General features: G+C 29.7%; 1 protein-coding gene across 1 annotated transcript in view; it reads left to right on the top strand.

Moving 5' to 3' along the window:
* The window catches only part of ChT (choline transporter), a 101,423-nt gene that overhangs the window by 43,744 nt on the left and 35,887 nt on the right, over positions 1 to 21,792 (top strand). Inside the window, exons 7-8 of the mRNA XM_014431500.3 lie at positions 18,347 to 18,496; positions 21,392 to 21,521. Of these exons, the coding sequence (XP_014286986.1) occupies positions 18,347 to 18,496; positions 21,392 to 21,521 (280 nt within the window). The remainder of the gene's footprint in view (positions 1 to 18,346; positions 18,497 to 21,391; positions 21,522 to 21,792) is intronic.

Here is a 21,792-nt window from a genome sequence, read left to right as displayed (position 1 = left end):
TCTTATCTTCATCTATTTCATACTTATGGCGGATTAAGTTGCTGCCAATTTTCTTTGTTTTGATCAAATGTTCCCTCCGATGATAGCAATTACAACTGAATACCTCCGAACACTCTAAATATCATGGACTTACATTCCAAAAACGTATTACTAAGGCATGTTAGAATGTAAGAGATGGTCATTAAGAACAACTTAACTATTTTACTCCTATGGTTTCAAACCTTCAAAGTTGTCAAAACTGACGAGAGTGGATTCAGACGTGGGGACACCAGTCCCTTTTTATGTAATAAAAGCAATCATCATTTATAGGTCCATTATTATAAACGGAACTTTTATTTATTTTTTTTGTTGAATATGAAAAAAATATTGCTATGGTATTAAATGTATAACATTAAATTTGAATTTTAATAGAAATTAGAGGTTGAAATTTGAGGATTTTCGGAGAATATTTTTGTATGCCAATTTCCAATTCAAAACTCTTTACAATTTTATTGGAATCCAATGCTTATACATCTGAAAATCTAAATTTCTGCTCTTCCAACATATATCAACACTTTTTAATTTTTATGCCTTTATAAGTGAGAAAATTTAGTTTCAAATAAACAAAAACTCCTTTGGCGATTTCTTTTTCTCAGATTTACGTACGACCGGTTTGTACTATACGTGGGGTTTGATGGCGTTATATTTAATTTAATGCGACCTTCTACTTAACAAAAAATTATATGTTTCGATCTCTAAAAAAAAAATCGTATTTTACTGTTTTCAAATCATGAATAAATAATAGCAACTATATTTTCTTCCAATAAAGTAGAGATTTCTCCTATGATATTTTGTTAAGTCAGCTTGTCTAAATTATTTATTTTTTTACTCATATTATAGCATCGATTTGTTGAGTTATGTAGAAAAAAAAAAAGTTAGTTATAGTAAAGTTGCTTTAAAATTTTTTTTTAGAAAAAATTAAGTCAGATTAATTTCTATTGTCCTTAAAAACTATTAAACGCGAATTTTTATTCTGTAAGACAGAAAGTAAATGCCCACTTATTCATACGAACATACTTCTCGCATATATACGGAATAACCAATACCATCTTGTTATAAAATTTATATATTATATATATTATATAAATTTATACTCATAGCGACTAATTGTATACATACTCTTTATCAACGATATTATAATAAAGTTTTAGGTTGTTATTTTCAATAATATGGTGAAGCTGAAATGTTGATTCAGATATCTACCTCCATAACTGAATAAGATACCTAAGTCTGTCTGATCCATCTCTATGCCATGCCATTATTTTCTATATCTATATAGCCTAAAAATGTTCTTAATACCAATGGAATCATGACAGGTATAAATCAATATTTAAATAAAAAACTATATTGCTACGAGAATTATATACAAATCATCAAGAATATTCCTAAGAAAAAGAATTAGGTTACGGAACTCATAACGATCTATAAAATCCATTAGTCGAACATTGAGGAAATATTCGCTGTGAGGCAAAGCAAATAAACAGTTTAACATAAATATATACAATCTTTCACAATATTTTGTTCTTAATGTGTTTCTAATATGTTATAGTACCATGTACAAAATAAAAATATTTAGGCTAAAAAACTCGGACGTATGACAATGTAGACATCGAAGTATATTTATTAGGTTGCAATAATACGACAAAATCAACACGGATCAACTTATGAATATTGCTCAAACATATATACCAAACTTCTTCTAAAATAAACATGATAAATCAATATATGTAAATTTTTTTAAAAATTTGAACTCTTCTTTTGCACCAGTCCCAAGATACTATTGAAATAAAATCTTAAAAAATATTGTGTATTAGGCATAAATAAGGAGAGATCTCACACCCAGCACATTTCTTGAGTAAGTCTGTTGGAATGTCGATATTATCTATAATGAAACCGTTTGTAGGGCCTTTATGTGTTAGTAGATTTAAGACAGAAACTTGAATTTTATTAGTCTTGATACGTGATCAACAAAATTCTACATTTATTGTTATACTTATTTTTTTTTTAATCTTGACTGAATTAATTAAAATATTAACCGTAGACGGTTTCGTGTAATTACAACTGGAGCACCCATAGTCGAGAGACACTCAATACGAACGTGTCGATGGAACGTGTTAAAGCCTCCACACACGACAGGTAATTGAGTATGATGACATGCAAGCATTAACGTAGGCTCTTGAAGATTTCGTTACTTTTGAAAAAAACTAACGTCGATGATGAGTTCAAACAAAGTATTTTTTAGATATAAACTTCTAAATTCATCTTAATAAATTTGTATTTTATATCGATTTTTAATATTTCGATTTATTTTTAATTCGTGTTTCACCAAAATGACAATTCGATATAATTGGTTAAATTATAGCAGTTCCGAAAAATAAATTTTAAACACGATTGTTGGATTATAATTTCGATGATTATGGTGCTAAAAACATTGTGCCGTTCGAAGATCCAAACAAAGAGTTATGTGATTTAATAAAATTTATTTTAATTGTTTTTAGTATTCTTTAAGGATTATAATCATTTAAGATCGAATACTAAAAATTTAAAATACTTTCAATTTTTAATGGATATTTAATAAAAAAAAGATACAATATTTTAATGAATGATTGAAACGTTAAGGATTATAGTGGTCTTTTTTTTTTTATTAATAATTTAAGATTAATTATTACAAATATTTAATATTCCTAATTTTACATATAATTTATTAAAGGTATAATTCAATACTAAATGAATATTAAATAAGAATGGTTTAATAAATATTTGTTTCCACATTTTATTGTTATTATAGTAATATTATTTTTAATCAGTGAATATTAGTTATTAAAAATATTTAATACCATCCATTATAATGTAAAATTTTAACTATATATATTTTTTAAAATTATAGTGGTACTTTTTTTTACTCATTAAACATTAATTATTACAAATATTTAATACTCCTACACATTTGCAATGTATAATTTATTAAATATATAAATGATATACTTTAATGAATATTTAATAAGGATGTTTTGAAAAATACATGTTTTCGCATATTAATTATACATTTTTTTAATCATTAAAAATTAACTACTAAAATATTTAATATTCCCCATTTATAATGTAAAATTCAAGAAAGGCATAAATGAAATGATTTTATAAATATTTAATAACAATGGTTTAATAAATATCTGTTTTCAAATTTTAATTCTAGAATATTTAAAAAATTATAATGATCATTATTTTAATCATTCAACATTAAATATTACACATATTTAATACCCTCTAATTTATAATGTATAATTTATTAATGTAATAAATACAATATTTTAATTTCTCAAATTGATGCATTAATTACTGATGTTTAAATAAATTAATAGACCTGCTTTTTCATGTCACAAGCCACGACTCGCGTAAAGATAGATTAATTATAGCGCATACCCACACCTTTAAATTGTTATCAGACCTTGTTTAAACGAAGGACTAACCCATTTTCTACTCCTACCTTGATTTATGGTGCTAGATAATCAGAAACACGCAAAGTTAATTTTTTTTTTCGCATTGATGGACATTGCCTTTAGTGCTTAGATAGTATAAGTAAGTAAAAATTATGGGAAATAAACGCTGTGATATTGTTTTCCACAGTATTATAAATACTTTATTTAATCAGTATGAGAGAAACTTATCTGTTTAAATTAGCAAAGTTAGTTGTTTCAGAAACAATAACATTATAATATGCTTTATGATTATTATCATAATACTTAAAATAAAATAAAAACATCCTATTTAATCATGATTATACTACTTTCATTCATAGAATTTATTTAATGATTGGAGAAGTTTGTCGGGGGGGGGGGGGGCGGTCAGCAAAGAACAACATAAATAAACAAAACCATATTTATTTATTTTATGCTGACCGCACCCCCCGACAAACTTCTCCAATCATTAATCTACGGTCAACTATCTGCACCTCAATAGAATTTATTTATTCATTCGCGTAAAATTTATTTCTTCTCTTAAAGCGTTCAATATAACTACGATTATAAAAAACAACAACAATACATTAACCTATTTTTAACTGGATGTAAAAGTTTTTATGTGTGTTTTTTTTTATAAATATATTTATTTTATGTGATAGCAGTAAGAGAGAAACTATCAGCTATCAGCATTGCTTAATGTAATGTCAGCCATCATCATTGGTCAGCGTAGGTATCACCAAATTAATTATGATAAAAATGATTAAAAATAGACGCTTAAGAAAGAAAAATAATGTATCGAATCAATGATGATGTATTCATCGAATACGAAGAAGTAACTCATTTAAAGATATGATTCTAATGAGAATTCCCTGAAAGAGTAGAAGACAAATGTAATCAAATATCAGGTTCTTACCTTAGTAGTGAGTAAATAAACGAATCTATATTCATTGTCTAAAATAACTTTATATCATAAAATAACTTAGTACAATAAAATAACTTAATACAATAAAATGATTTTTTTTTATTATAGATTTACAATAATCTCGACTTTTTATTCGTCTCATATAACAACATGGGGACGTTCAGGGTAATTAGCAATATATCTAAAAATTGCCAATACTTCACAAAAAACGTTAAAATAAAAATTAATTTATTAGAAACAACTTTATTTTTGCAGTTTTTCTAGTGGGATTAATTGTTACTTAATAAACATCAATAAAATGATTGAAGGAATTCATTTGGAGTAAATTACACGCACAAATTTTTTTTATTAAACTATAAACATAATCATAACAATAAAAAATTTTATATTATTTATAAAAACATTATGACGTTTCGGCCCTAACCCAGTGGTCATTCTCAAACACAATCTTTCTCGCCACAGTCACATTACCAAAATATAATTTCATAAATAAAACACATGGAAGTACTTGTAAATTATTATATATATATTTTCTTGCTTGTTTCCTTTTCATATTCAATTTTTTTCGGGGCCTTTATGATTAAACTAAATAAATAATTTCTTATTTAAAAATGATATCACTGTTAAAATCATATAAGCTAATTATTTCTGATTAGACACAATTTATGCCTCTTCCATTTGTTATTAACACTTGCTAAGTTGAGACTGAGGATTTTATCGGTTAATAGTGCACTGTGTTGGATTTATTGTTCAACTATTACTGTTTTGCAAAATAGAAAATATATTTTTGAAAGAGTAAACAGAATAATTTTTAGCCTCTATAATTTTAACAGTTATATAGTTTTTTTTAAAAGGAATATGTTTATAATATTAATGTATTTATTTTAGGCATTAAAGCCACAAAATAATGAGAACAGGACAAGTACTTGCTTGCGTTGTAGGCATGAAATTGTATTTATATGTTAAAAATAATATAAAAATGTTTATTGTTATGTAGTATATAGTTTATAATAAAAAATCGTGTTTTTAATGTGGTCCACATAAATTTCCTTAGTAATTTTGATTGTTATTTATTAAATAAAAAAAACAACGAAATAATGTCCGTTTTAAGAACCATTTGTACAAAGCAGTGAGGATTAATTTCAACTAGAAGCAGGTGTGATATGCGCACTTCAACAGATTTTCAAAATAATCAACTAATTCCATAACTATAACTTAAGGTAATAAAATAAAATAACGTAATATAATACAATTAATTAACATTATAAAATAACATAAAATTACAAAATAATCTGAAATCTGTATATATTTTTAAATTAATTCATTCATCCATAAAGAAGTAATAAAATTATATGGGTTAGTTACGTAAAAATATTCAGTATGGGCAGTTGGGGTTCAATATGGGCAGAACAAGTTTACGATGGTGAGACTTGATATGATGACAAATTACACTTTTGCGTAATTGGCTGACGACACACAGAAACGCTTGACAACGTTTCTTCAGGAAGTCAAAATCCACTTATATCGTCCAGATGTTTAAATAATAATAATGATAGGCAGGTATAAAATACAGTAACAGGTATTCATTGCAAACATGTCCTGAGAAAGTTCAGGGTGCTGTATCACGTTCAGCAAATATGTTTGTTATTACAACGCACACCCACGTGGAATAGGATTTCGTCCGTTATACAGAGGAATCCGTTAGTAAAATGTTGATATAAAAGGAACATAAAAGTAAAATTAGGCTGTGATACCTCGTAAGCCCTAATAAATAGAGGGTTTTAGGTAATTTAATGTGAACATTAACGTTTACAAAGCATGACTGGTCCAGCCCAACACTTGGATGAGCGTGAGCTTCGCCTGCAACTGCATTCGTCAGGGTACAAGAGCCCAAGAAAAGAAAAAAGGCAGTTATCTCACCCCAATTTTTGATTACTTTAATGAAAACTAAGTATTTGTATAACTAAGTATATTTGTAAACTAAGCAAGGGGAATAAAAAATGGCGGCTGTTTCAAAGCGATAAAAAAAATATAATTTTCATTCGGAGCCCTATACCTCAAAAAATACCAACAACACAAAAAAAACCCAAAGAGAACGTCATTTAAAGAAGAGCAAATTTTCTAAAATATGAGCCCTAATAGAGTTATTTATGTGAAATAATTTTCGAGATATAGCTTTTTAAAAAGCAACATTTCATAAAAATGTTGTATGGGATGTACTGAAAGATCAGTAGTTAGTGAATTTATTTAGAAAAATCTATATCTCAAAAGCCATTTGACGTACAGATGTCTATTAGCACTCAAATTAAAGCTGGTTTAATGAGCTATAAAGTATTTTATGATGTTTATATTCGTAGGAGTAATAGTTTACATGAAATTTGCTAAAATAAATGGATTTATAGTTGTACGGACAAATTTTAATTTGCTAAATTTATATTCATATTTGAATATCGTAAAAACTACTATTCCTACGAAAGTAAAGGTCATAAACTTCCTTATAGTCCATTAAACTAGCTTTAATTTGAGTGCTAATAGGGATCAGTACGTCTAATAATTCCTCAGATATAGATTTCTCAAAATAAATTAGCTAACTACTAATCTATCAGAAGATTTTTAATAAATTTTGCTTTTTAATAAGCTATATCTCGAGAAATATTGGACGTAAATAGCTCTTTTAGGGATAACATTTCAGCAAATTTACTCTTCTTTAAATAATGTTCTCTTAGATTTTCTTGTATTGTTGGTAGTTTTTAAGATATAGAGCTCCGAATGAAAAATTAATGTTTTTTTAAGGTTTTGAAACAGCCGCCATTTTTTATTTCTCCTACTTATACTTGGCAGACTCATCAATTTTGACTAGTAATTATGCATAGTTTTTATTAAAGTAATCAAAAATTGGGGTGAGATAACTGCCTTTTTTTCATCCCGGCTTTTGTACTATCAGGGTACCTCATCCCGGTCCATCCCAAATTCATCTCTTCTTCCAGCAGCACACCGATGTCGGTTGGACGAGCCTTTCCCAATGTAAAGCGCGTCGAGTCAATTATTTCCTTCCCCCGTAGATGAACTTCCTGAAGAAGGGATAAACCCTAATGAACTTGTCAATTAATAACGTGTTGCATTATAGTCTGCTAAAAGATTTTTCATCGTATTAGTTATCGAGATGGGGAACCAAATCCTTTAATGTAATATTTAGTGCTAGACTTGCTTTTGACTTCTGTTGTCACTTAAATGCGAAAGTAAGTCAGATATTTCGTTAGTTGTTGGCGTCTATGAAATACATAGTTTTTTCACACAACCGATAGAGAATAACGCTATGAATTTACTTCATCATAATTTATATACATCAACAGTGATATATATGAAAATGTAATTTAGAAGGAGGATCTTACTCCCTGTTTTGAATAGGATGCACCTCTGTTTGAGTCAGATACTTTTAAGGTTTTCAAAACTTTCACGGTTTCCTCAATAAAAAATCTCAAAGTACTAAACTTTATTTTTATTATAATGAACTTCATAATTAAATAAAAATAAATTAATAAAATTCATAGCTTAGCAGTAGTGGTATTTCATTCAGTATTAGTTAATTTTTATTTAAATGTCATGATACATATGTTATGTGTCATGAGAAAGTATTTTTTTCAATCAACAAGTGGAGTGGTGAAAAATATCGTCTTTATATATAATCAGTCAGCTCAATGAACATGCTTTTCGTAAATTTTGACTTTATTTTTTAACAGTTTTATCAAATTATTTTCCAAAACAAGGAATTTTTTTCACGAAAATATTTCTGAAAAAAATAAAATTAACGAGCCTAAACCGCAGGGAATAAACGGAAGTGTTTGAAAAATGCAACTTAGCATGATCTAAATGTACTTTTGAAAAGTTCATTATCTTCTGAAATAATGAGTTGCCATCATACTTGAAATATTTTAAATTAATTTCACATTAGTAATGCATTCTTCTTAATGACGTTCTAGACAAGACAACAATAATAGTAAAATTTGTGAAAAAATTGTCAATTTTTACACTTAACAAGTGTAAAGAACAAGAATTTTGGTTAATTTTTCAATAATGTTAATAAAATTTAGATTTAGTTAATAATATACATGAAAATAATTAATAGGTAGTAATAACAGAAGTGATTATTTTTAGAAAAATTCCTACTATATTTAGAAGAAGATGGACAAACGCTCCAAAACGTCATACAGAAAATTGTATTATTATTAGAAGATTGTATTATTAAAAAATATTAGAAGTATGAAGGTAACTCACTATTCAAGAAGAAAATAATCGGAAAGTATCATAAATAACGCTTTTGACAAAAGCATTACTTGACAAAAGTGTTTTAAAATTTAAAACTCCATAACGTAAGTATAAAACAAATAAATGTGATATTGGTAATGTTACAGTGCCATAATACATTCTTGGATTGAAACTATATATTGGTAGAACTCTAATAATAAACGTTAAAATATATTTTCAGTCATTCATTTCGTAATATTTGTTTTGATATAATGTAACTGATTGTTTTTTTCTTTTGATAAATTATTTCCAGATTAAATCAGTTCCTAATCAAGATAATGTTGTCCTAAAGTTTTAAAATTTTAGTTTGATTTAAATAACTGCATTTTAGCGTGTCAGCTCCTATACGACTAAATATTGAAGTGCAAGTTGCGCCTACGACAGTTTTGGTCGTTTAAACCAGCAATTCTTAAGTGATTTGCCAAATTCAATTGCAGGCGTTTTATAACTACGAGTTTAGGAATGTAGGTAAATGTAGGTCAACTTTACAATCTTAACGATATAATTACACATTATATACAAAGTGTGAACTGGAAGGAATATTCGAAAAAATAAAATACATGAAATATATAGTAGCGAAGCAGGCACTAAATACTTGACATGAATAAAATATATTAGTAATCAATACTAATAAAAATATGATATGGCAATTATAAATATTAATTATTAATATAATATAATAAATAAATTTTTACCATACGGTCGCAAAATTGTAAAAAATTACCAATTTTGTTGAACTAAAGTCATATTTTCAAATGATCTTCATTAAATAATTACTGTTCAAGATTATTGGAAAGCCTAAAATCGGAGAAGGCATTGTATTTAAGTAATTTATTAGAATTATGTGACCATAGATATTATTGAAGAAATTTTTACTTTAATCTTGTACTCCACATTTCTTTGATTTTCTACAAATCAGTAGCCGTATGTTCTCTTCGAAAAAGAATTCTTACTTAGGCAATGCGGGTGTTTAAAAAAAGTATTTAAGACCAAAAAAATATAAAAATATTTGAAATAAAAATTCAAATTATTATTAACAATAAAAAACCAAACTTACTAGTTAGCCGTTGTTCTGAAGCTAATAAGAAATAAGGTTACTTTGACCTCCTTAAATATTGCTAGATTTACTGTACACTCTTTATATGAGAAATTAATCAATATTTGTCATCATAACATCCAGAACTGCATTTTCTTTCTTCAAAGATAAAAGCTTGAATATCTTTTTTGAGCCTCCTCTGAGCGGTGCATTCGCTCACTCTGCCTTCGTTACACGCTTCATTAAACTTTCTGGCAGTATGGTTCCCTCTACTAACTAGAAACTCCAGGTAGGACATCAAAACTACCCTCGAACATATTTAGTAATGTGACCGTGGTTAAGGATTATTATTTGAGATATTTCATTCTGAAACCAGGTAAGTCAAATTTGTAATTAACAGTTTCGGTGCCGGGTTATAACGAAGTGATAGGAATTTTTTTTTTTTAGAAAAACAGTTAAATAACACGTAATATAACCGTTGAAAGAAAGAAATTATTAGTTATTAAGTTACAGATAATTACAAAATTTAAAATTTTATATAGTCCTAAAAATAGTCAAAATTTTATAAAATTGAAAATAGTCTTGACTGCTTGGTCACAGAAAATGATTTTTGATTCTACGTTTAAAGATACATAGAATCCAAAAATCTAAAAACATAACCACATAACTTTCCACGGTCCGTGATTATTTTACGAAATCTCATCGCTGAAATTTTGAATGACCCCATATTCAGAGAACACCCGATCGTGAGAATTTCCATTAATTTTTAGGTTTTTAAATAATGACCAGTTAGATGTAACTCGAACATTTATGAATGTAGGATAAAAATACCAAGTGTCCACACAGTTTAAGCTAGTAGCTCTTTGATTTGTAATATATAGAGGTTGAGATATAAATTTAAGATGTTTCTGACTTCTTTATTAAGTTCTAAATCTCAGAATATAAAAAAAGTCCAAAATCTGGTTCCAAGAATCATTTTTTGAAGATACTGAAAAGGTTTTTCGTAGTTTTCGTGATTGTTGAAACAATTTTTTACTTCAACTTGGATTCGAAATTGAGTTAGTTCTTTGCCTTACCCACCTCAGCTCTCGTTCTTTGCGCAATAACTTGAACAAAGAATGGTTAGTTAATAAAAAAATAATATATATAGCTATAGGTACCAGATGTGCTTATACTAAGAATGCTGAGTAAGATCTTTGCTGATCCTTTATAAACCCCACCGAGCAATCAAAGCTCTCTCAGTCTGTAGCCCTTAATTAGAACGTTACTATGCTAGTTTAAGATTTGTTGTATGTGTCATTCATAATAAATTCCTTTTTTTTAAAAAGTCTTGCGTGTATTAAAGAATCATAACTATATATCAAAATACGAAAGAGCTGATATGAGATATAATTAATAATTTTACATCTTTACCTGAATAAGCAATCTCAAACTGCTTAAATCTTAGTTTCAGTTAGTAAACTTTATCTTGGATTTTGTATTTTTTTAAAAATATTATTTGGTTGCTCCTTTTTTGGTCCGTTGAATGGTAGCATTAATAAAACAAAGATAACCTCCCATTTATGAAACAAAGTAGGTAAACAAACTGAATCATAATTCAATACAATATTTATATTATACACAATGTATATGGAACACTGTAAACATGGTTTAACCATATAAGAAGAATAGCATCTGATTGTTTCCTCGCTTATTTATACAATACATATTCCAATATTTTGCCCTATGGTGTGACATATTATCGTTTTCTAATAGGATAAATTATCATACAGAAATACGATACAAATAGGTACTCGTAAATATGAATACATTTTAAAATCATTTATCGAAAATGGACTTGATTCTTGAAACTCCCAATGGGCAAAGTTTCATTTCCTTTGGTGCGAAAATTGTTCATATTTTTTTATATTTATTTATAGTAATGTGCAACTTTATAAAAAAATACAACAAGAATGTTGTTTTTTCACAAAATTTTTCAGAACACAATATGATAATCTTGGGAAGGAACCACCCAATGGTTGCACTTCAAACATTAATTTAAATTAGGAGGTCGGAAACTGCACTTACTAGACAAATGTTCTAACCTTCCAACACATTACAAAAGACTGATCTACATGACTGTAATAAGGCCAATCTGGACATATGGAGTTGAGCTTTAAGGCTCCACTAAACCTTCGAATTCCTCTCGTATCCAATCCTTACAATCCAAAATCCTTCCTAAAATCCTCAATGCTCCTTACTTTGTCACAAATAAAATCATACAGAAAGACCTTAATGTTCCCTATGTAACCGACCTAGCCCGAACCAGATATCACTCCTTCCATTATAAACTCCCTAACCACTCAAACCCCCTAGTTTCTAGCCTTGTATCCTCTTCCATTCCTGACAATCCTCCGAGGCGTCTGAAAAGAAGATGGCCAGCTAATGTAAAATGTCATTAGAGTGCTACCAATGGGTAGTTGCTCTACACGCCTGTAACACTCCATTTTAAGTAAGACGATATTTACTAAATGTATTATCTAATATACAGTTGTAAATTTCAATAAAGTTATAAAAAAACAATTAGGAGGTCCCGTGTTCATCTTCTTTTTAGACGCCACGGAGGTTCATAAATTTAAAGAACGACTTTAAAAAAAATTATACGATAAAAAGCTGGACAAGCTAATAACATACGCACATAATAAAAGGCCAATAATTTGAATTCTTGACTCATCACTCAAGTATACATTAACGACACTGACTAAAGCACTACAAATCTATGTCACTAGAACATAAATTACACGAAATTTTCGTATTTTTGTAATTCACTTAAGAATTTAAATAGTTAACCAACTTTAACATTATATACACACTCGACATTCCTTGTAGTTCTAACATTCTAAAAACGACGTATGCAGATGAAACAGCAATCTTTACAAAACATAAAAATCCAACAAACACCTCACAAACTCTACAACAGTACTTAGTAAAATTTAATAGCTAGTTTAAACTAGTGAGTATTATTTTCAAACACCACAACATAATGTGGGAGTCAAAGGTGAATGAAATGTTATTGGTTGGTTTAGAACTCATTATCTGCGCGTAGCACGTAAATGGATCACTTATAAGTCAGGGTTCGGGTAGGATTTTTAAAAATTAAAGTTCTTGGGGCAAACTTTAAGTTGTGGCAACAAAGGCAAACTTTGTTTTAAGGCGTGAATTCATCAATTATTATTTAAAGTTTAATACAGTCAATGTTCCATAATTTCATGGGTGAAAATATTGGAATTATGGTTTCAGATAAATTAATAAAATCAAATTTTACACAGTAATTTTGAACACTTCTTTTCGAAACTCGTAGGCTCTTGGTTACTTCATTAATATTTACCCACTTTGACTATTTTTATGCGGTATATGGGGCTGTTTCTGGGAATCTCGAGGCAAAATTAAAACGGTTGATTAACTGCTTTGTACCCTTCATATTCGGGATTCCCAGTGATGCCTCTATAATCCGATTTTATGATTATAGTTGGAGTGGCTTTATCTCTTCTACCGTTGTAAATATTACATTGCTTCCTTCCTTTACCAAGTTATCCAATCCCGCCGTTCATCGTACGTTTCTGATATCATTCAATTTAAATCCTCAGTGAATTCCCGCAACACCCACTCACGGGATTATGGGGCCACTACATGTTACCAAAGCCGTGGCGAGCTCAGGCATGCGCGAGCATGGGGATGGGTTGCTTGGCTTGGCTGGTACGAGTTGGCCTAAGCTCGTTGCCGATCTGGTTCCTTTGTTTACCGATCATTTGTACAAGCCACCAATTTGTGACGAGCGGCCAACATGTAGAAGCCCCTTCATATGTAGCTGCCTATCGAACCGCGGCCTTGTGGAGATCTTTCCTCATCCGTTCCTCTTTCCTATGGTGTTCTATTCCCTCCCTCAGTCGTTGTTCTAATACCCTTCAATCTTCAAAACCCTTCATAAAGAAAATTTATTTTACTTTTTTTTTTTTTATTACATTTTATGAAATTTTTTTTATATAAGTTTTCTCTTGTATATCATAATTTTTATTTTTGTTTAAACATGTAAATATGTATAATTACAGTAATTTCATCTTTTGTTTATTATTTTTATTTTACTTGTATTTCATTTTTATTAGAAGTTAGTCACCATTTGATTTATAATATGATATATAGTTTTATTTTATTTTTATTTTATGTGTTAATTATTATTGTTGATTTTTTATCTTATCAAATTCATAATTATAATTATACTTATCGTGGTTTATAATTTCATTTTCAGTTTGTATTTTACTCTAAGGCTTTAAACCATAATTCTGAGACCTGTAATATTATTCTAAAGGGATCAGTCCCAGAATAAAGAAGGAATATTATTATTAATTATTATCTTCAAATTCTTGCCCCAAGCCTCGATATAAAAGGACATTCAAGGAATAAAAAAACAGTATATTTATATCAAATATTGGATTGAATGTAAATAGAGAAAAATAAAATTTTCTATTCCTTTAGAAACAGGTTTTTTCGGCCTCATAAATCAATTGACGTCATCCTTTAAATTAAAAACTATTACATAATGAAAAAACAAAGGAGGAAAAAAAGGAAAGAAAAAAGATTATAAAAAAATGAATAGAACTCGTTTAATTAAAAAAGAACCACTGCAATGTATTCCAGTATAATCTCGTTCATACTTTTTTTTTAAATTAATAAAATCTAATATAAAGTACTTTAATCTTATTATATTATCCCTTCATCTCTTCTAAAATATACCGATTCATAACATGCATTTTGTGAGTGGGAAGCTTATAGGTAAGGCATTGTGCTACAAACTCCGAAGATCCGGCTGAGGTAGATACTTATTTTCTGTTTCACTGTAGTTTTGGATTCGGTAGCCTTCCAGGGTGGGTACTTCTAATTGAGTAACAATCAGGCGGTGAAGAGTGATTCGGACCAAATCACTTCCTTGCACAACCGTTGGTCTAGTAAGAGTATTTTCTTTTAAATTACTTCACTCCTCACCTTTTATGGGTTGTAATGGTATAAATTTCATTTTTTTTTATTAACATTTTGGATAATTATGAAAGCAGTCTAATGGTTAATAATATCATGTCAAATGAGCCGTAATGTCGTCATGTTGAAACTTTCCTGTCTTTAATAAAGTAACAAAATTATTTCGAAGTACAAATAAAATAAGTTTTAAGTAAAAATAAAATAATATAAAAATTAAAATACACGAAGGAAATTATATTACATGAACAGACCAAGATTGGTATGATGAAGAATACAAGGAAGTGATTCAAATAAGCTGAAGAAGATTGTACGAAGTCGTAACTTCATTCGCCAAGCTTCGTAAGGTGTATAACTTGGTCCTATTTCACCTAGAGCTTGAAATCTCTTCCTTCAAGTTATGGTACCAACTTAGTCGCTTGATGTTGAAATTTTCTTTCTTAAGTGTGGCTAAAAATTAACAAGTGTGGAAAAGGAATAGAAATGTAAAATGAATTGATTTTTTAAACTTTATTATATTACTGTAATGGTATCTGGTTTTGATAACCATAGCACCTTATCCAACAATACTTTAATAATAATAACCTATATTTCTTCTGGGATTGGTCCCTTTAGAATAATATTACAGGCGTCAAAATTGGGCTTTAGAGCCTTAGAGTAAAATAAAACTTCATAAAATATAATCAAAATAATAAAATTGTAAAGATAAAAATGAACAACAATAATTAACAGAATATATAAAATAAATTTTAGAATTAATAAAATAATAAGTCCATAAGGTGACTAACTTCTAATAATTTATAAAAATAAAATAAAAATGATAAAAAATCAAATAAACTTAAACTAACAATAATAATTTTCTGAATTTTCTTTATAGGAAGTTTGATAATATTAATTTTTTTCATATAAAAAAAAAATTAATTAAAAGATAAAATATCTGCTAATATTCATATTTACATGTATATTATAAAAAATAATATATGCATGTATTATAAAATAAACAAAATACATATTGTGTATTTATACATATAAATAATATTTACACATAATAATTTAACTGTTAAATTATTAAGTGGTTTATATTTATAGCTTATAATCTTAATTAATTAATAGAAATTCTATGCATAGCTCACAATCTTGACCCTCATGGGTCCTAGCGGTTCATATTATTATTATGCATACCTTTATTACATTATTATGACATTAATTATTATATTAATATTTTTTTACTAACACATATACAATAGCAATAATGTATTGTACTAATATAATACAATTTCTTATATAAACCAAATTAGTTTATTTCTTTCTTCAAGTTTTATAACAAGACTTCATAACCGTATTGAAAACCTGGGAGTCACTTTTCACCAACACTTTTAATGGAATGATCCTGTGTCCAAAATATCCAGAAAATCCATCATTATCTTCAACAAGTTCTGTTGATTTCGCAATCCTTGCCTTAAAAAATCCCTCCCTCATTTTTATTACGGTTCCTTGGTTTATAGGAGACTCACTAAAGAATTTAGAAAAATTAAGGCGTCTTAAGAATAGCGTTATGTGATTTATTTTCAAGGATCACAGACCCAAACATATCTGTGGTTCTTATATTGAATTACAGTGGTTTCATCCTTCTTTCCGAAAGCAATATTTCCTTGCTTCTTTCCCATTCCAATCCTAAGGAAATAATAAACCTTCCTATATCACTGAAATCCTTACCTTACGTTCTTCTATCTATTCCTTGAACACTAGAACCCAACCAATAAATATTTATACTCCATTACATAGAACTGCTTCCTTTGACTATATCCTTTCTTGTTCGTTCCTTCTTCTTGCGGAATTCCTTTCAATTTTTCTCCGTAATGCCTCTTCCCTAACTTCTTCCAAATATCAACTATTTCTTCACTTTGTTGAACCTCAATCGTCCAATGAAATGTAAAATTTATAAATAAGAAATGGAACTTCTTTATATACCTAAGCTATATGCCAGATCATAAGCAATTATTTATGTTCTTTTTCTTATACAGATCTGGGTCCAGGATTAAGATAATTTAAAAAAAATATATAAACCTTTTATATAGGTAGATTATAATTTTTATTTGTTGTTATTATAGTTATTAAAAACACAGTTTCACTGAAGATATTAAGCAATAACTTAACAGTACAGAATTATTGTATAAAGCCAATGAAATTCAATGTTCACCATACGTAAAGGACTCACCTTAATTAACAATTATTAATAAAACCCTAATAACTGTCTTTAATTTATGGGACCCCACTCTTTGTGGTATTAATAGACTAGGACCTTCCAAGAGATAATAGGATTCGAGTTTAGATTTAGATCTGATCGAAATTACATTTATTGTCATTTATACACCATTGTTATTGCGTTTTGGCTTTGGAAGATAATTATTTTCATTTATACTGTAGCAGTGAGTCAGCTCTGTGGGTTCAGAAGCACTCCGGGGCCTACCCAGCCTCATGAAATGTAAAAATTAAGTCGTGCGTGATTCTGACCAAATCACCTCCTTTATTTTATCACCTCCCATGAAAAAAGGTTAATTCGCCCTGGCCGGAATCAGCAGTTGTTAAGGTGACGTCTCTTCACCCTCGGCTACAACGTACTGGTATACCTAAATCATTTGAAATTTCTCACTTAATTATCTCAACTAAGTATCCAGTAATTTTGTCTTTCGCTATATTTTATTATAGCACATTCTACGTTATTGACCTCTTTTTAATTGGAGTAAATATTTTAATTACCTATATTAAGGCGGATCCACATGTTGGCCGCTCGCCACGGATCGGAGACTCGTACAAATGCTCGGCAAACAAAGAGCGGACCATCCACATGTCAGTGTTATTCAGAGAGGCAAACGTGGCGGATGTACTAGTGGTTTCAGCCATTGCACTTGGATTGTATTATTTTTATTACAAAAAAAGAAAATTAAATATAAATAAATAAGATTAAATATAAAACTTATTATAAAAAGTACCAACAAACACCTTTAACCTCTTAAAAGCTCTCAGTTGCAACTAGACAAAGAACAATGGTGTAGATGCTACACGAGCGCCCTCACGAACCCCTTTGATCTGTGTCCAAAAAACCGACTCTCGACGGCTCGGCAACGAGCCTAGGCCAACCAAGCCAAGCCACCCATCCACATGCTCGCGTATGTCTGAGTTCGCCATGGCTCGGCCAACATGTAGAGGCCCCTTTATGAGTACAGGAGCGCGGTGACACCGTCGTAAGGCATGATGCTACGAACTCCAAGGGTTCGAATCCGGCTGGACATAAAATTATTTTCTGTTACACTGTGAGTTTCTGGAGACTTCCTGGGATCCACGTAGCCTCATAAATTAGGTACCCTTAATTAGGTAAAAATCTGGCGGTCGAGCATTATTCAGACGTATTCCACCTCCTTGTACAACCGTTGGTTTAGTAACAGTTCTTCATTACAAAGTACTGAACCCCTTACCCTACATGGGTTGTAGCGATACGTTTTAATTTTTTTTTTAATATTACAGGTACATTATTATTATGTAATCCGAACTAAAGAGGTGACTGTTTTAATGTTGCAGTGGATGTGCGTTCCGTTCGCTTGGGCAAACGAACACGTTCAGCCTTTGTCCAGCCAAGAAGTGGACTGGATCGGGAGCGTAGACTCCAAAGAGTACGGCTTCTATCTCGATCAAGGTCTACTTCTGATCCTAGGAGGGATTCCATGGCAGGTAAACATCAAAGAATTTCTTAATCATTATATGTTTTTTTTTCATTGAGTTCTGTGATTTATTCTTTTAATAAACAAGTCCATTTAATTTTGTGTATGTTTATAATGTAGTGACACAGGCGTGTAGAGATTCTAACCATTAGTAGCACTCTAAAAATGTTTATACATTAGCCGGTCACGTGACCATCTTCTTTTCAGGCGCTTTGGAATATTGTCAGGAATGGAAAAGGAAGCAAGGTTAGAAACTTGTGGGTTTGGGTGGTTAGGGAGTTTATAATGGAAGTATTGATATCTGTTTCGGGCTAGATCAGTTATATATGGAACATTAAGGTCCTTATGTATGATTATATTTGTAATAAAGTAAGGAGCATTGAGGATTTAGGAAGGATTTTGGATACGAGAGGAATTGGAAGGTTTAGTGGAGCCCTAAAGCTCAATTCCGTATTTCCAGATAGAACTTAATCATGTAGATATCAGTCTTTTGTAACGAATTGGAAGTTTAGACTTTGACTAGTAAGTGCTGTAATAGTCGAAATTGACGTGGAGTTTCTTTCTTTTCAGTGTTGTGTGAGGATTCCAGGTAAGTCGTTTGTCCAGACGTAGTCCGAGGTAGCATTAATAATATTAAGATTAAAAGTGAATAATTTTTTTAAATATTGTTAAGTAACCCTACGATGCATATATTTAAACATGCGGCATGTTTTTTTCTGTCTTCAGAAACATATGCTTATTACTATTTTTTAAAAACGGTAAAAAAATTCTTTCAGACTTGCAAGGTATCACAGCTTAAACGACGATATGAAACTACTAAACGAAAAGTAAAAACGGTATCGATTATTTTTATAAATAAATACGTTTAAAGTTGATAAATTTTTGATTTGCAATCATCTTAAAAGGATTGGACTCTTAACCGGGCCAATAAAGTATTCGGTTAGTGAAGAGGTTTCTTCTTCATTTATATTAAAGCCCCTATCTTAATAAATTATTTGGTCGAAATTCTACGGGGCTCAATTTTAAAAGTTAATTTCCATCTTCATCCAATTAGTAAGAATAAAGCTATTTTAAATATTTAAAGCTATGAGTCAGGTAGATATTAGAAAAGTAAATGTTTAAAATTATCTTTATTCAAAAATTTAAAAAAATGTGTCTAAATTAGGACTTTATTAACGTTTTTGTGAACTAAAAATTATAGGTAATCAATAAAAAAATCAGTAATAAATTATAAATTATAAATGATTCCCTTCTATTACATTTTGTAGTATGAGTATTGTGGTGTGTAGTAAATCAAACAATATTATATTAACTGCGTAATAAAACATTTATTATAACATTTATATTTATTTTATTTTTTAATGCTACCATGATGGGTAGGAGAGGCAGTACACGCTGATTTCCAGTTTTAGCCACTTTTTCAATGTTGCTCAATTTAACTAATTTTATTTTTCAATTACTACTTTACTAATTATGGGATTAATTAATTAATTCATTAAATAGCATGATCGAAAAAAGGTTTGCTATAGTATAAAATACTTTATCGAATATTTAGCATCCAGTTAATAGCCTTAACTTACTTAAATTGTAATTCAAATAAAATAGTACAATTTTTATGTGTATCACTCATTCGAACTTCTGTCCAATCTATTTCATTTTCCAATTCTAGGTTAATCGGAATTGCACTATCTAAGTACTTTCGATATATTGTCACAGTATTAAAATAGCTTCTATTTCTCATTGGGAAGGCTGTCTGGATCATTGGCTATAAGTTAGGAAACGATAGCCTCTTTGTAAGTAGGTAAGATGCTAAAGGACATTAAGAACGATGAAGCAAGAGGATGATACGGGAATACCAAACGACGAAGTGCAATGCCCCTGCATCAACATGACCTGATCAGAGTTTTAACGAATTCTTGCACACCTGCAATTATAGAATATATATTTTAAATTCTCCGTAAGCTCGGAAATTAGAATTGAAATTGAAATATCATTCGAAACGGATATTTTTGCTGAAATATTGAAGATACTTTAAGATGAAGAGGAATCAAGATTTGCGATAGCTAAACATTTGATATTCGGTTGTATAGATGGAATTTACATATATGCTTCCATTCAGGGTTGTGAGTCCAACCAAATTTGCTACAACACAACATACTTTATCGAAGTTTAAATGATTAATTGCTAAAAAGCATAGTAACCTTAAAGGTTATATATATATGGGAGTTGTGTGGCTCAGCAGCTCATTGATAAGGCACTAACTTCTAGGACCCAGTTCGAATCCGGGTGTGGTACATAATTATTTATCCTGTTATTGTAGCCATGAACCAAATCTACAACATAGGTGGTACATACAAGTACCAAGTGAGTACCATTAATTTGTACAACCCTTGTTCTAGTAACAGTATTCCCTTACTGCATCCCTCATGGGTTGTAGTTATACAATTTAATATATACATTATTACAGATATTTATTTATTAAAAAATCTGGTGAGGTGCATGCATCGCACCACATTCACTTACGTCCTCAAGGTCGGGCCGCCATTTTTTCCAAAAAAAAAAAATCAAAGATAAGAAAAAGAATTTCTTTCTTTCACAAAGCTCTGCTAGGAAAAGTAAAAAATGAAATAGTAGCGGGTACAGTGGGCGGAATGAAGATTCCCGAAATGAGCTACACTGGTTCGAAAAAAAAAAAATGGGAAGTAGTAAGCCACCATTCTTTTTTATCGTAAGCCACCATTCCTTTTCATTTGATCAGCAAGAAGTCGAAGGCTCTTTCTACCAATTGAGGGTTGAACTATCTATCAACAACTCTAGACTTTTTCTGATAAAGTTTAGGACATAATTTATAATGCATGTAGGTTATATATAACAATATTATAATATTTTCTCTATATTTTCGCAGGTGTACTTCCAGAGAGTGCTGTCAAGTAAGTCGGCAGGCAGGGCTCAGATCTTATCCTACGTTGCCGCTATTGGATGCGTAATTATGGCCATCCCGCCAGTTCTCATTGGTGCCATTGCCAGATCTACCGGTAAGCTAACTATAGTATTCACGTTACAATAACTTTTCTATTAGATTTCCTTTTATAGAAAAGCATTTTATGACCAAAAAAATCCAATTGGATTGGGATTAGGATACCTCATTGGGTAGGCAATCGATCCTAAAAGTCGGTCAACTAGCAGCAATGTATCTGATTACCTCCCACAAGGAAGACATAACAGATAACAGAGCTTGTACGGGAAAAATGGGAATGTTTTAGAACGAAGGTGAAAACTGGACAGTAAATTGTAGAAATCATGGAG

This window comes from Halyomorpha halys, unplaced genomic scaffold (assembly GCF_000696795.3).
Source record: "Halyomorpha halys isolate HHAL.00 unplaced genomic scaffold, Hhal_1.1 Scaffold978.1, whole genome shotgun sequence".
In the NCBI taxonomy this organism is placed as follows: domain Eukaryota; kingdom Metazoa; phylum Arthropoda; class Insecta; order Hemiptera; family Pentatomidae; genus Halyomorpha; species Halyomorpha halys.
The sequence above is the reverse complement of the archived record's forward strand: the minus strand, read 5'-3'. Positions and strand labels throughout refer to the sequence as shown.